At 42.3% G+C, this 15,973-nt stretch overlaps 1 protein-coding gene across 1 annotated transcript in view; it reads right to left on the reverse strand.

The window, feature by feature from the left end:
* Nucleotides 1-15,973, reverse strand: part of afap1l2 (actin filament associated protein 1-like 2) — a 139,305-nt gene that overhangs the window by 15,261 nt on the left and 108,071 nt on the right. Inside the window, 6 exon segments of the mRNA XM_029629768.2 lie at nt 2,422-2,595; nt 6,020-6,280; nt 6,283-6,373; nt 6,662-6,919; nt 14,458-14,572; nt 14,746-14,891. Coding sequence (XP_029485628.2) covers nt 2,422-2,595; nt 6,020-6,280; nt 6,283-6,373; nt 6,662-6,919; nt 14,458-14,572; nt 14,746-14,891 — 1,045 coding nt within the window.

Below are 15,973 nucleotides of genomic sequence, written 5' to 3' on the forward strand. Positions count from 1 at the left end.
CGAAATAAAGACCCAAATAGTGTTTATGGGACATCTAGGAGTGCCAACAAAGAAGATGGTGAAAGGTAATGAATGTTTTCTATTTTATTGTGCGGTTTGTGTAACGCCGAAATGCTAATTATTTTGTTTACGTCCCCTGTGGGTCTTTTGGGGTGTTGCATGCTATCAGATAATAGCTTCTCATGCTTTCGCCGAAAAGCATTTTAAAAATCTGACTTGTTGCCTGGATTCACAACGAGTGTAGCTTTAATTCGATACCCTGCATGTGTATTTTAATGAACTTTTGAGTTTTAACTAATACTATTATCATTTAGCGTAGTGCATTTGCATTTCCAGAGCTCTAGTTGGGACGCAAGCGTCCCGAGTAGAAGCAACAGGTTAAGAACAAATTCTTATTTTCAATGACGGCCTAGGAACAGTGGGTTAACTGCCTGTTCAGGGGCAGAACGACAGATTTGTACCTTGTTCAAATCCCCGAGCTGACGTGCAACCTTTCGGTTACTAGTCCAACGCTCTAACCACTAGGCTACCCTGCCGCCCCACATCTGCTATGTGTATGTGACCAATCAAATTTGATTTGATTTGATTTAAATGTTGGCTGGAGTGGTGTAAAACTCGCCGACATTGGACTCTGGAGCAGTGGAAACAAGTTTTCACCATCTGGCAGTCCGACGGATGAATCTGGGTTTGACGTATATCAGGAGAACGCTACCTGCCCAAACGCATAGGCCAAATGGTAAGGTTTGGTGGAGGAGGAATAATGGTCTCGGGCTGTTTTTCATGGTTCAGGCTCCTTAGTTCTAGTGAAGGGAAATATTAACGCTACAGCATACAATGACATTCTAGACAATACTGTGCTTCCAACTTTGTGGCAACAGTCTGGGGAAGGCCCTTTCCTGTTTCAGCATGACAAGTCCCCCATGCACAAAGTGAGGTCCATGCCCATGATTTTGGAATGAGATGTTCGACAAAACGGTGTCCACATATATTTGGGAGCCAGGCCCACCCACTGGGAAGCCAGGCTCAACCAATCAGAATGAGTTTTACCCCACAAAAATATTTATTAACAGACAGAAATACTCCTCACTTTCATCAGCTTTCCAGGTGGCATGTCTCAGATGATTCCGCAGGTGAAGAAGCCGGATGTGGAGGTCCTGTGCTGATGTAGTTACACGTGGTCTGCTGTTGTGAGGCTGGTTGGACATACTGCCAAATTCTCAATTCTCAGCTTATGGTAGAGAAATGAACATTCAATTCTCTGGCAACAATTCTCTGGCAGCAGGTGGACATTCCTGCAGTCAGCATGCCTATTGCACGTTCCCTAAAAAATGTAGACATCTGTGGCACCTGTGTAATGATCATGCTGTTTAATCAGTTTCTTGATATGCCACACCTGTCAGGTGGATGGATTATCTTGGCAAAGGAGAAATGCTCACCTAGGGGCATAAACAAATTTGCACACAACATTTGAGAGAAATATGCTTTTTGTGTGTATGGAAAATGTCTGGGAACTTTTATTTCAGCTCATGAAACATGGCATCAACACTTTACATGTTGCGTTTATATTTATTTTCTGTGTATTATGAATTTAGCTATTTATAGGGCTAATGGTAACTACTTTTAAACTTCTAATGATCCAATCAACCATGAATGATTGACAGTATGCCTAGCTTCAAGTTGAAATGGTGTCCTTTGGGCAAATCAGATGCCAATGTCGCCTCCATAAACCCAACCTCACTCCAAATGTTCATTCTTCATTAAACTATTCTATGTTATTAGGTAGTCTACGCAAATGAGTATGGAAGCTGCACAATGTCTAAATATGATGGCTCAGCTGAATCAAACTCAGATTGTTTCCAATGCTAAGCAGGATACATAGAAGTAGGCATCTGGATGGTAGACAGTTCTCACTGAAGTGCATTACTCCTCATATACCAGTAAGAGTCACTGTTAATTTGTTGGACTGTGGTGTCACATTTTATTTCAATATACCCTTCTATATTTAGGTTGATGGCATGACGTTGATTCAAACATACCATTGAATTTAACGCAAATTCCACGTATACATAGTTTTGATGATTATGTTGAAATTAGATTGATGCAACAACCTGTTAATCACGTTTAGTCAATGTAATTAAGTTGAAGTTTTACCCTAATTTCAATGTTTACAATGCTGGTTGAAATTAGATGAAAACAGTACTGGTCGATTACTTTTTTCAAATCCAATGTATTTTCCACGTTGATTCCACGCCACAATATGTTAACAAATGAGGTTGAAACAACGTTGATTAAAACCAATGTGTGCACAGTGGGAGGTGAGGAGAAAGGAGGTAAGCAATGGAGGAAAGATGAATTGAGAAAGGGACCTTGTGTAAAGGCTAACTATGTGTTGTGCTCCAGCACAAGGGGTTGATGGTGTACCTTGGCAGGTGCTGAGTTCCTCCTTGGTCTCCCTCCTCTCCTTCTTCAGGTTTACCAGGCTGCTCCGTATCTCTTCCTTCTCTCTCTCCAGCCGGTCACGCTCTTCCGTGTAGAGCCGCATGTCCGCCTCCGTTCTGTTCTTCCCCAGTTTCACCTCGATGGCCCCAGGCGTGGCTAGGAACCAAGAGGAAGAAAAGGAAACATTTTACATGTACACTGCGTGCACAATTAATAGGCTTAATAGGCAAATTGTATTCCTCAGGATTCATTTTATTGTTGAACAAACAATGCTCTCAGTCAATCCAAATGCTGTTGAACCTCTAACCTGAATATTTAACAAAGGAAATGTTTTGTCTTTCTCAGGGGAATATATAAGTGTGCACAATTATTAGGCAACTATTAGTGTGCACAATTATTAGGCAACTAAACGACAAAAATAATTTCTCCCAACTCACTTCAGTGACCAATATAGCCACCCTTCTTTTCAATAACTGCCATGAACCTTCGGTCTATGGAGTCTGTCAGTTTCTTGATCTGTTCACGATCAACTTTCACTGAAGCAGCAACCACAGCCTCCCAAATGCTGTTCAAAGAGGTGTATTGTCTTCCCTCAATGTAAATCTCACATTTGAGAAGGGCCCACAAGTTCTCAATAGGATTTAAGTCAGGTGAGGAAGGGGGCAAGGTCATTATTCGGGTATCTTTGAGGCCCTTGCTGGCTAGCCAAGCAGGGGAGTACTTGGATGAATGTGATGGAGCATTGTCCTGCATAAAGATCATGGCCTTCTTGAATGCTGAGGACTTCTTCCTGTACCACTGCTTGTAAAATACTGCTCGTAAGATACCACTGGAAGCATCTTCCAGAAACTGGCAGTAGGTTTGGGAGTTAAGTTTCAGTCCATCTTCAACCCGAAAAGGTCCATCCTTAATGATAGCAGCCCATACCATTACCCATCCTCCGCCTTGCTGGCGCCTGATTCGAAGTGCCCTGTGACCATTACTGATCCAGCCATGGGCCCATCTATCTGGTCCATCAAGAGTCACTCTCATTTCATCTGTCCATAAAACCTTTAAAAAAATCTGTCTTCAGGTATTTCTTTGCCCAATCTTGACGCTTCAGCACTTAACACCTTGTACTTCTGGACACTCCAGGCAGGTTGCAGTTCTGGAATATGGTGGCACTGGAGGATAATGGATTCCTGGTAGCTTGACGTTTAATTCCTCTCAAGCCTTTTGCAGTTAATTTGCGTATTTTCTTCTCCATGGGTTTTTTGCACCCCAGTTGACTATTGACAACAAAACGTTTGATTGGCCGGTGGTCACGCCTCAATAGTTTAGCTATTTCAAGAGTGTTGCATCCATGTGAAAGGCATTTTACAATTTTTGACTTTCAGTGTCAGTTAAATCTCTTTTTTGGCCCATTTTACCTGAGGTAATGAAGCTGCCTAATAATTATGCACACCTGATATACATATCACCTGAAAATGATTACATCTGATGAGCATTCAAGTTTATATGGTTTGGAGTTGGAAAATGTCCATAGAAATAATGATAAGATCAGAATACTCACTTGCCTAATAATTGTGCATGCAGTGTATGTAAATTGTGTATGCAAAATGTGTATGTATATGTAGCAAAAAAGCTGTAAAAAAAAACTAAGATATTTGTCCTCCAAAGAGGGGTGGTGGTGGAGGGAATAAAAAAAAAAGATATGCCTGAATAACCAATTGACCTCAGAATATCCATTTTGGAATTAGTGCTACAGGATGCACATTTCTGTTTGAAAAAGCTAGCCTTTGCTTTACTGACTGACTGTGTATATTGGTTTCTGACTTCCCTGAAAAGTAGCATATCGCGGGGGCTATTCGATGCTAATGCAATACGCCACTGGATGTTTTTGTGCTGGTCGAGGGCAGTCAAGTCTGGAGTGAATCAAGGGCTACAACTGTTCTTAGTTCTACATTTTTTGATGCTCATGAGGCATGCTCATTTAAGATGGTGAGGAAAGCACTTTTAAAGAATAACCAAGCATCCTCTCCTGACGGGATGAGGTCAACTGCACACTCTTTGCAGTAGATTTCAACTCTGCTGTTGGGGATGGAAATGTCAGAATTTTTGGTGGCTTTCCTAAGCCAGGATTCAGACACGGCTAGCACATCCGGGTTTGCGGAGTGTGCTAAAGCAGTGAATAAAACAAACTTAGGGAGGAGGCTTCTGAAGTTAACATGAATGAAACCAAGGCTTTTACGGTTACAAATGTCAACAAATGAGAGCGCCTGGGGAATAGGTGTAGTACTGGGGGCTACAGGGCCTGGGTTAACCTCTACATCACCAGAGGAACAGAGGAGGAGTAGGATAAGGGTACGGCTAAAGACTACAGAACTGGTTGGCTAGAATAAAAGGAGCAATTTTCTGGGCGAGGTAGAATAGATTCAGGGCATAATGTACAGACAAGTGTATGGTAGGATGTGAGTATAGTGGAGGTAAACCTAGGCATTGAGTGACGATGAGAGAGGTTGCATCTCTGGAGGCACCAGTTAAGCCAGGTGAGGTCTACGCATGTCTGGGGGTGGGACAAAATAGCTATCTAAGGCATGTTGAGCGGGACTGGGGGCTCTACAGTGAAATAAAACAATAAGAACTAACCGAAACAGCAGTAGACAAGGCATATTGACATTAGAGAGAGGCATAAAGCAATCTCAGGTGTTGATCGGGAGAGCTAAGACAACAACGGGTAAATGGCGATGAATGGGCAGAGAGGGTCAGTTAGGTACACACAGGACCTGAGTTCGAGGCTGGAGCCGACAGATAAACAAAATGAGATACCGTGTTAGTGAACAGTCCAGCAGAGATCAGCTGGATTGGCGGGGATCCGTGTCGACAATAAAGGGTCCAGGCCAATTGACAAAATAGGTATTGTAGCCCAAGAATTAGCTGGTATACTTCGCCGGCTAACCGGGAGATGGGCCTAGCTCGAGGCAAGCTCAAGGCTAACTGGTGCTTGCGTCGGGACAGAGGCGTTAGCCAACAATATCCACTCGGTTGCAGCTAGCTAGCTGCGATGATACGGTGTAATTGTCCAGAATTTGCAGCAGGAATCCAGTGATGTGGTAGAGAAAAGTAGTCTGATATGCTCTGGGTTGATATCGCTCTGTGCAGACTGGCAGGTATTGACCGAGCTAAAGCTGGCTGGTGTCCGAGCTAAAGGTGAAGACCGCTAGCAGTGGCTAACAATGACTAATAGCTAGTTAGCTGGCTAGCTGCTGATGGAGGTTCCAGTTCTAAAGTATAAATATAGCAGATCCGTACCACATTGGGTGAGGCGGGTTGCAGGAAAGTATATTTAGTTCGTAGATGGAAAGTGAGATTAAAATATATATGAAAAAAAATGAAGAAACAGACTATTTACAGACTATTTACACGGTACAAGACAAACACACGTCCAACTGCTACGCCATCTTGGATAGGATAAACAAGTAGATATATTTATAGTGTGCCGGTTTCCATTCACTCTGTGTAAAAAGTTTCTACTTGATTAGAGTGACTGTTCAATTACATTGCTCTCCAATATCCTCTGTGTCTGTGGTTCATTTCTCACCTGTGGATAAGACTTTGGTCCTTTGGTCTCCACTGCTGGCACTCCGGCCTCTGAGAGGTTGGGGACTGTGAGGGGGAAGGCTGAATGCAAGAGTGGTAGCTGCAGGACTCTGAGGGGTTTTGGGGGGCTGTGTGTTATGGGTGGTTGTACTGGGGGCCTGGGGGTGCTGTATGCCTGGACTGGCCCTTTTCTGGATGTCTTGGCTGAGGAGAGAGGTCTTTTGAGCCTGGGCATAGGGCTGTAGAGGGCTGGGAGACAGGGGCGCTCCTGCTCAGGTCTGTTGGTGTTAGCAGTGGGTTCCACTCCATTGTGGGATGGTGGAAGCTCTGATTCGGATATGATGCTAGAATCAACCTAGGAATGTAGACATGCATTACATTTAATGAATTATGTTATCTACACGTACAAACATTTCTCGTTTTATTCTAACAACATCCACACCAATATTATTTATAGCACAAGATACTAAACAATGGTATTGTTCAAACCTTTGTATTAAAATCAGGGTTAAGCTTAATTCAATTCAGATAATGAATTGATGCTCACTGAATTGACTTAAGATATAATTTAGACATTCTTACATGATTACAATGGATACAGTATTAGCCTTGGGTTTAGATCCTGAATGATTTGGTTCCATACCTGGCTAGGGAGGTCCTGCTGCTCCTCAGTGGGGGCGGGTGAAGAGCGGGGGGGTTCTTTGTTTGGGGACCCTATGCCACAGGACGTGTGCAGGAACGATCGTACAGGAATGAGGTCCAAGTAAACCCTGTCCGCTGCGTCCTGCCCTGCACTGTCCACCACCACCACATCGCCATCTTGACCACACGGTCCAGTGCTGTCTTGACGACATTGACCACTGCTCTCCTGATCATCCAGAAGACCGCTCTCCTCTGCATCCTGTCATGGCAGAAAAGAAGGACAACACAGCACTGAGATACTGCTTTTCCAGTCTCCCTACATAATTATGAGTGATGAGAGGTGTTTCAGACATAATTATGCACCAAAGTTGCATTTTTTAATTCACGCGCCGAGAGAGATCAACCAGTGACATCAGCGATTGATTGAACCTACTGTCTGTTCCAAAAATGAATGGAGTCATGTTGTGTAGCAATTTTTGTGGCCTTTGTGTTTCACCGATTGCACAATCATTCTAGCAGCGAGTATATATGGTTATCCTTGTTTAATAGAGCCATTGGACTTGTCTCAACGATGTTCCTGTCTGCCACAACATTGCAGGATATCTAGGTTGACAAAGTTTACATGGCTTTGTAAAGACTACAGCCTGACGGGAGCCCTTCTTCCTTCTACAAAATGTGTTCCTACCCTCAAAGGCGGGCTAAACCGAGGCGGTACTCATTTCTACAGGTTCATGGGAGCAATTTTACCATGCACTGTCTATCCAAGATTATTAAATAATTAAAATGGCTGATTTTGATGATTCATGAAGATTGATTGATGAGAAGAGTGCTTGAGAAGTTTTAGTTTTTTCTGTAAAAAGCACTCTTTTTACATGAAGCAGTGTTGTTCAGTACAGTACAATTTATTTGATTCGGCCATAACAGGACTTGCAAGGACCACTACAAGTCAAGCTAGGAAAATTGAACTAGCTAGTATGTATATAATGGAGTTTGATCAAATCTTTTATCTAATATTTTTTTTTACAAGTCTATGACAAGTGACTAAATGATTCAAGCTGCATCAGAAAACAATCATGAGGACTTCAAGTGAATTATAAGTGGAATATTCTGTCTGTAAACACAACGTAGATGTCCTAACCAACTGCCAAAACTATAGTTTGTTAACAAGAAATTTGTGGAGTGGTTGAAAAACAAGTTTTAATGACTCCAAGCTAAGTGTATGTAAACTTCCGACTTCAACTGTACATACGTACGTACGTACGTACGTACCCAACGCTACCCCCACAAACAACCACAAGCTCAGATGTTCAACTGTTGTTCCATCCCCGAGCCCAACTCAAGAAAGGACTTGATGTGCGAATGTATAGACAGTTGTAGCTGTTTGAGAAGGCATGCAAAATTTAGCAAGAATGGGGAGATTTGATTGACCAAAGTCAAGTCCTAGCTGATGGTGCTCAGATACACCCCCTTCCCCTGAAACACGCTGGTTGATATAAATGAAGCGCTGCTCTCGGATCAGCCTTCTCCACTCAAATCTTATGTTAACAATATAATTATTTCATAATACTGAAGACGGATCAGCTCTTAGATAGACTACACATCATGAAATTAATTGAGACAAATTACGGACAGTAGCCTACAAGTAGCAAAATATAACTCATTTGAACATGAAATGTATTTATAATTAAAATAGGCCTACAGCCTACTGTTTATATTTTAATGCAGTCATCTCAGTTATCATTTGAAGCATATTTTTTATAAGTCACTTGTTTGTATCAATTGCAAAGACATTGGCAACTTTGTGTTTGTAGTCAACTTTCTTCTGAAGTTATCGGTTGTCACAGAGAATGGATAAACCATGTGACTCATATTAGCGGAGATCTTCTGTGTATAAATCAGCTAACAACTGACTTAGTTGTTCTACCAGAGGTCTGAGGCAGACGTTAGATTCCGAGCATTTTCAAGTGCAATGTTAATAACAATGGTTTTGGGAAACAGCTGTTAACCCATGACTGCGTAACCGTGCACGACTCCAACACCATCATCAAGTTTTCTGCCGACACAACGGTGGTAGGACTGATCAACGATGATGAGGCAGCCTATAGGGTGGAGGTCTGAGACTGGCAGTGTGGTGCCAGGACAACAACATCTCCCTCAACATCAGCAAGACAAAGGAGCTGATCGTGAACTACAGGAAATGGAGGGGCAAACACGCCCCTATCCACATTGATGAGGCTGTAGTGGAGCAGGTCGAGATCTTTAAGTTCCTCTGTGTTCACATCACTAAGGAAGTAACATGGTCCACACACACCCACACAGTTGTGAAGAGGGCACGTCAGAGCCTCTACCCCCACTGGAGGTTTTATATTTTTTGCATGGGCCCTCAGATCCTCATAAAGTTATAAATCAAATCAAATTTGATTTGTCACGTGGGCCGACTACAACAGGCTTCACCTTACAGTGAAATGTTTACTTACAAGCACTTAACCAACAACGCATTTAAGAAAAATAAGTGTTAAGTAACATTTTTTAATAACAAATCATTCAAGATCAGCAGTAAAATAACAGTAGTGAGGCTATATACAGGGGGTACCGCTACAGAGAGCATCTTGACTGGCTGCATCATTGCTTACTGCAAGGCACCAGACCGTAAGGCGCTACAGAGGGTGGTCATCCAGCAGTGTCAGAGGAAGGCCCCAAAAAATGTAAAAGACTCCAGCCACCCAAGTTATAGACTATTCTCTCTGCTACCGCAAGGCAAGTGGTACCAGTACACCAAGTCTGGACCAAACAGGACCCTGAACAGCTTCTACCCTCAAGCCATAAGTATGCTAAATAGCTAATCAAATGGCTAACTGCATTGAACCTTTTTCGTACCAACTCTCTTGCACTGACTCTATGCACACACACTGGACACTACCTACACACTCAGACATACTTACACTTACACGTCCCAACAGACACACACACACACTGATAACATGACGCAGATGAAGATGGCAGCATTGCAGCGTTTTGTTTTTTTATGTACTATTTTTAACATTATTAGCTCAGGAAATGTTTTGTGTCATTACATACAGCCAAGAAAAACTATTGGATACTAGTGGCGGTAACTCACCAGAAGTACCAGCATTACGACCAGGAATACGAATTCCCTGGAGCAGATCCTTTGTACACTCTCCCCAGAGCAATAGAACTTACCCCCAGAGGCCAACAAAAAACATCGCCGGCGGAGGAGAGGCACTCGAGGCGGCCTGCTGGTTCGACTTAGGAGGTGCGCACACCACCCACTGCTTCCGAGTATATTACTCGCAAATGTTCAGTCTTTGGTTAATAAAGTTGAAGACCTTAGAGCAAGTATTCCTTCCTAGAGAGACATCGGGGCCTGAAACACACTTTGTTTAATGGAATCATGGCTCTCTCGGGATACTCTGTCGGAGTCAGTAAAGCCAGCAGGATTCTCAGTACATCGCGCAGACAGGAATAAATATCTCTCTGGGAAGCAGAAGGGCGGCGGGGTGTATTTCATGATTAATGACTCATGGTGCAATTATAGGAACATACAGGAACTCAAGTCATTTTCTTCACCCGACCTAGAAGACCTCTGTAAGGGTTTTCCTCCTCCTCTTCGTCTGAAGGACCAATGTGCAGTGTGGTAAGTGTCCATGGTTGTTTATTTAAAAAAAAAACTGAACACTATGAATACAAAAACTATAAACGTGAAACAAACGAAAACCGAAACAGTACCGTGTGATGAAATACACAGACACGGAAACAAACACCCACAAACAAACAGTGAAACCCAGGCTACCTAAGTATGATTCTCAATCAGAGACAACTAACGACACTTGCCTCTGATTGAGAACCATACTAGGCTGAAACATAGAAATCCCAAAATCATAGAAAAACAAACAGACTGCCCACCCCAACTCATGCCCTGACCATACTAAATAACGACAAAACAAAGGAAATAAAGGTCAGAACGTGACAACCTCACAATTAAATGCAGACCATATTATCTACCAAGAGAATTCTCCTCCGTCATCGCCACGGCCGTTTACATCTCACCTCAAGCAGAAACCTTGACGGCCCTCAAAGAACAACACTGTACTTTATGCAAACTGGAAACCACATATCCTGAGGCTGCATTTACTGTAGCTGAGGATTTTAATAAAGCAAACCTGAGGACTAGGCTGACGAAATTGTCTGTCCTACTCGCGCTACTAAGACTCTCAACCATTGCTATTCAAACTTCCGGGATGTTTACAAGGCCCTCCCCCGCTCTACTTTCGGCTAATCTGACCACGACGCCATCTTGTTCCTCCCATCCTATAGGCAGAAACTCAAACAGGAAGTGCCCGTGTTTCATCCTATTCAACACTGGTCTGACCAATCGGAATCCATGCATCAGGATTATTTTAATCACGAGGACTCTGATATGTTCTGGGTAGCGTGTGAAAAAAATCTAGATGCATACACAGATACGGTGACTGAGTTCAGAAGGAAGTGTGTAGGAGATGTAGTACAAATTATGACTATTAAAACCTAACCTATTACCCTAACCAGAAACCATGGATAGATGGTTGCATTTGCGCGAAACTGAAAGTGGGAACCACCAGATTAACTTGTTTGGGATGGCTGGCAGCATTTTCACTTTTGGATGAATAGCGTGCCCAGAGTGAACTGCCTTCTACTCAGTCCCAGTTGCTAATATATGCATAGTATTAATAGTATTGGATAGAAAACACTCTGGAGTTTCTAAAACTGTTTGAATGATGGCTGTGAGTATAATATAACTCATATGGCAGGCAAAAACCTGAGAAAAAATCCAAACAGGAAGTGAGAAATCTGAGGTTTGTAGTTTTTGAACTCACCTCTATCGAGTACACAGTGGGATATTGGTTATTCTTTCACTTCCTAAGACTTCCACTAGATGTCAGCCGTCTTTAGAACGGGGTTTCAGGTTGCTCATGTGAAGGGGGGCCGGATGGGAGATGTTTTACTAAGGGGTCTGCCTACAGCCTCGATCTCAGTCATGTGCTTTCACTTGAGAGGTTGCTCTCGTTCCAGTGCAATTCTACAGACAATGGAATTTTCCGGTTGGAACATTATTGAACTTTTATGATAAAAACATCCTAAAGATTGATTCTATACTTAGTTTGACAAGTTTCTTCGACCTGTAATATAACTTTTTGAACGTTTCGTCCGAATGGACCAGATCGTGCTTTTGGATTGTTTACCAAACGCCCTAACAAAAGAGGCTATTTGACATAAATGATGGACATTATCGAACAAAACAAGCATTTATTGTGGAACTGCGATTTCTGGGAGTGCATTCTGATGAAGATCATCAAAGGTAAGTTAATATTTATAATGCTTTTTATGAATAATGTTGACTACCCAACATGGCGGATATTTCTCTGGCTGGTTTGGGCTCTGAGCGCCGTTCTCAGTTTTTTAAAAATCTGACACAGCGGTTGCATTAAGGAGAAGTGTATCTAAAGTTTCATGTATAATAGCTGCATTTTCATCAACATTTATTATGAGTATTTCTGTGAATTCATGTGGCTCTGCAATATCACTGCATGTTTTGGATTTACTGAATCTAACACGCCAGTGTAAAATAAGATTTTTTGGATATAAATATGAACTTTACCGAACAAAACATACATGTATTGTGTAACACGAAGTCCTATGAGTGTCATCTGATGAAGATCATAAAAGGTTAGTGATTAATTTTATCTGTATTTGTGCTTTTGTGACTCCTCTCTTCGGCTGGGTAAATGGCTGCGTTTTTCTGTGAGTTGGTGGTGACCTAACATAATCGTTTGTGGAGCTTTCTTTCTTTTTTGAAATCAGACACTGTGGCTGGATTAACGAGAATTGTATCTTTAAAATGGTGCCTAATTCTGTATGTTTGAGAAATTTGAATCATGAGATTTCTGTTGATTTGTATTTGGAGCCCTGCAATTTTATTGGCTGTGGGCGAGGGGTTCTACACCTGTTGTATTCGGCGCACGTGACAAATAAACTTTGATTTGATTTGATTCCGAGGGCTGAGTTTTACCCTAATATAGTGGCCTGAAACTCATGGTTTTCAGGTTTGAAACTCACATTATAATGACTTACAAAGTGATGTGTAATTCCTATTGTAATCCAGCCAGTGTGGGGATATCCAACATTTTGAATTTAATTTCATCCGCAACTTGCATTCAGAATGACTTCCAGGTTGGGAAGACTAAGATATTAGTGATGTGCAGATTGTGAACAATTCGTTATTTTTGAACAACTCCTTTTACTGACTCGAGAGTCATGATACATTTTTTTTAGTGACCCGTTCATTTTAATCGTTCGTTTGACCTGCTTGCTGCAATGAATTCTACAGCAGGATTAATATGCGATACTCCGGAGACATGCTTCGCCACCGTCTATCATGTGCAGCACAAAGAAGAAAAATACTTGTTTAGATCTGATAAATGATCGTATGGTCCAAGAATGAAAGCAATCAATTTATTATTGAATGTTATCGATGGACACTGCTTTGTAGAACCAAAACATACTCAGTCTGTCTCTGCTCAACACTCAAACTTGAGAACGAATCGTTTGGGTAGCTGATGCTGTTCGCAAACAATAGCCTATTAATTCATCAATCATGCGAAAACATAAATATTGAAATAAACAATTCTAAAAATCAACCAGCAAAAGAGCATGCTGGGAAATATGATAATGATGGCCGTGGTTTTGGTATGGCAACTGCTTGGCCTCCGACTGCAAGGCACTATAGAGGGTAGTGCAAACGGCCCAGTACATCACTGGGGCCAAGCTTCCTGCCATCCAGGACCTCTACACCAGGCGGTGTCAGAGGAAGGCCCTAAAAATTGTCAAAGACCTCAGCCACCCTAGTCATAGACTGTTTTCTCTGCTACCGCACAGCAAGCGGTACCGGAGTGCCAAGTCTAGGTCCAAGAGGCTTCTATAAACAGCTTCTACCCCCAAGCCATAAGACTCCTGAACACTTAATAAAATGGCTACATAGACTATTTGCATTGCCCCCCCCCCCCCCTCCCCTCCTTCTTTTACACCGCTGCTACTCTCTGTTGTTATCATCATCTATGTATAGTCACTTTAAAAACTCTACCTACATGTACATATTACCTCAACTAACTGGTGACCCTGCACATTGACTCTGTACCGGTACCCCCCTGTATATAGTCTCGCTATTGTTATTTTACTGCTGCTCTTTAATTACTAGTTACTTTTATTTCTTATTCTTTAAAACTGCATTGTTGGTTAGGGGCCCATAAGTAAGCATTTCACTGTATTGTATTCGGAGCATGTGACTAATAACATTTGATTTGAATCAACACTAGAAATGTTACACTAAAAAATCAACACTAGTTAACACTGGCCAATTTGCTGTGAGCAAATGTAGCACGTATCAACACACTCAGAGATACATTATGTTTCCATTAGCTCTCTGCACTCCAAACTAGAGTACAACCTGAAAGAGCAAGAAGCTATACACACTAAGTTATACACACCCCATACACACTCAGGTTATACAATTGATGTACAACACATTGGACACAGATATTTCTGTCATACAATGGTGAGTTTGTCTGCACACAAATGTTTGCACAACCATTGTGCTGTGTGTCTCACGAACGCTGTGTGACCTTTTCAGGGCAGACATTGTGTTGTTGTGTCAAATGGGTTGTGCATCAGTGGTATAAACTGTGTGTACGTGGCTGAATTAATACTCTTGAATTTGTTGTTGTAGTGATGTGGTGAGCTCACCTCTAGTTCGCCCTCTATAGAAGCCACATCGTCATAAATGTCATCTGAACCGTGGGGAGCCGAGGAAAGGCTGTCTTTGTAGGTGCTAGGCTCTGAGTACCTCCCCTGCATCAGACTGAAGAATAGACACACATATTACTGTAAAAGCTTTCTCTCACACAATCCTGTACAGCTAACCACACACACACACACACACACACACACACACACACACACACACACACACACACACACACACACACACACACACACACACACACACACAAACACTGTGATGAATTAACTAACTACAAGGAGGTCTTGGCTGCATTGACTATGCTGGAGATCCTCTCAGAGTTGACATAGTCATAGGTGAGTTCTTCAGGGTCTGTCTTAGTCCCAGTCTGAGATAGCAGAAGACCCAGCCAGTGACCCATATCAGCTGACGACTTGGCCTGGGAGTGGAAAGTGGCATAGAGGAGAGAACAAGGGAAGAGGGGAGGAGAGATGGGAGGGGTAAGGACAGAAGAGGAGAGGGAGAGGACAGGAAACAGGAGAGGAGCGGAGAGCATTTTGAAAACACAGCCTTTTGAAAACATAGCCTTGATTATAACATAAAAAATACGTAGATGAACCAACAGGTGGCAGTCATGTCAAGGCTTTAGTCTGAAGATCACCCTAAATAAATAAAAAATCTATTCCCAGGAAATTAGTTAATTATAAATTTTCTGCAGCACATTTTCTCATTTTAGTTTTTAAAGTCTATTAAATAAAACTAAAAAAGGAATTTCATTGACTATAACAGCACAATTTATTTTATTTAACTAGGCAAGTCAGTTAAGAACAAATTCTTATTTACAATGGCGGGCCTACTCCGGCCAAACCTTAACCAGGACGACGCTGGGCCAATTGTGCACCGCCCTATGGGACTCCCAATCACGGCCGGTTGTGATACAGCCTGGAATCAAACCAGGGTCTGTAGTGACGCCTCTAGCACTGAGATGCAGTGCCTTAGACCGCCACGCCACTTGGGAGCCCCAAAGCAGGCTGGTGCTGAAGCTTAAATAAAAAAAGGGGAGTTCCTCTTGCTCACAAATCCCAGTACATCCACTACCTCCCCTACACATACACACAGTTTTGTTTTGCTATCCTTGTGGGTACGAAATAATTGATTCCCATCCAATATCCTATTCTTCTTAACCCCTAACCCTAACCTAACCTTAACCGTAACCCCTAACCCTAAAACTATACCTAACCCTAACACCAATTCTAAACCTAACCTCCAAGCCTAAAATACTATCCTTGTGAGGAATTCTGGTAACCAAAAGGATAGTTAAACAAAAACACACACGCAAGCACACGTGTCATGTTCTTCTATCTTTGTGGGGACCTAGAATGTATTTCCATTCAAAATCCTATTTTTCCTAACCCCTATCCCTTAACCTGACCGTTAAGCTTAAAATAGCCTGTCCTGTCATGGGTGATGTCCCCACGAGGGAGAATTTTCCTTGTTTTACTATCCTTGTGGGGATTTTGG

Source organism: Oncorhynchus nerka, linkage group LG23 (assembly GCF_034236695.1).
Source record: "Oncorhynchus nerka isolate Pitt River linkage group LG23, Oner_Uvic_2.0, whole genome shotgun sequence".
Lineage (NCBI taxonomy): Eukaryota > Metazoa > Chordata > Actinopteri > Salmoniformes > Salmonidae > Oncorhynchus > Oncorhynchus nerka.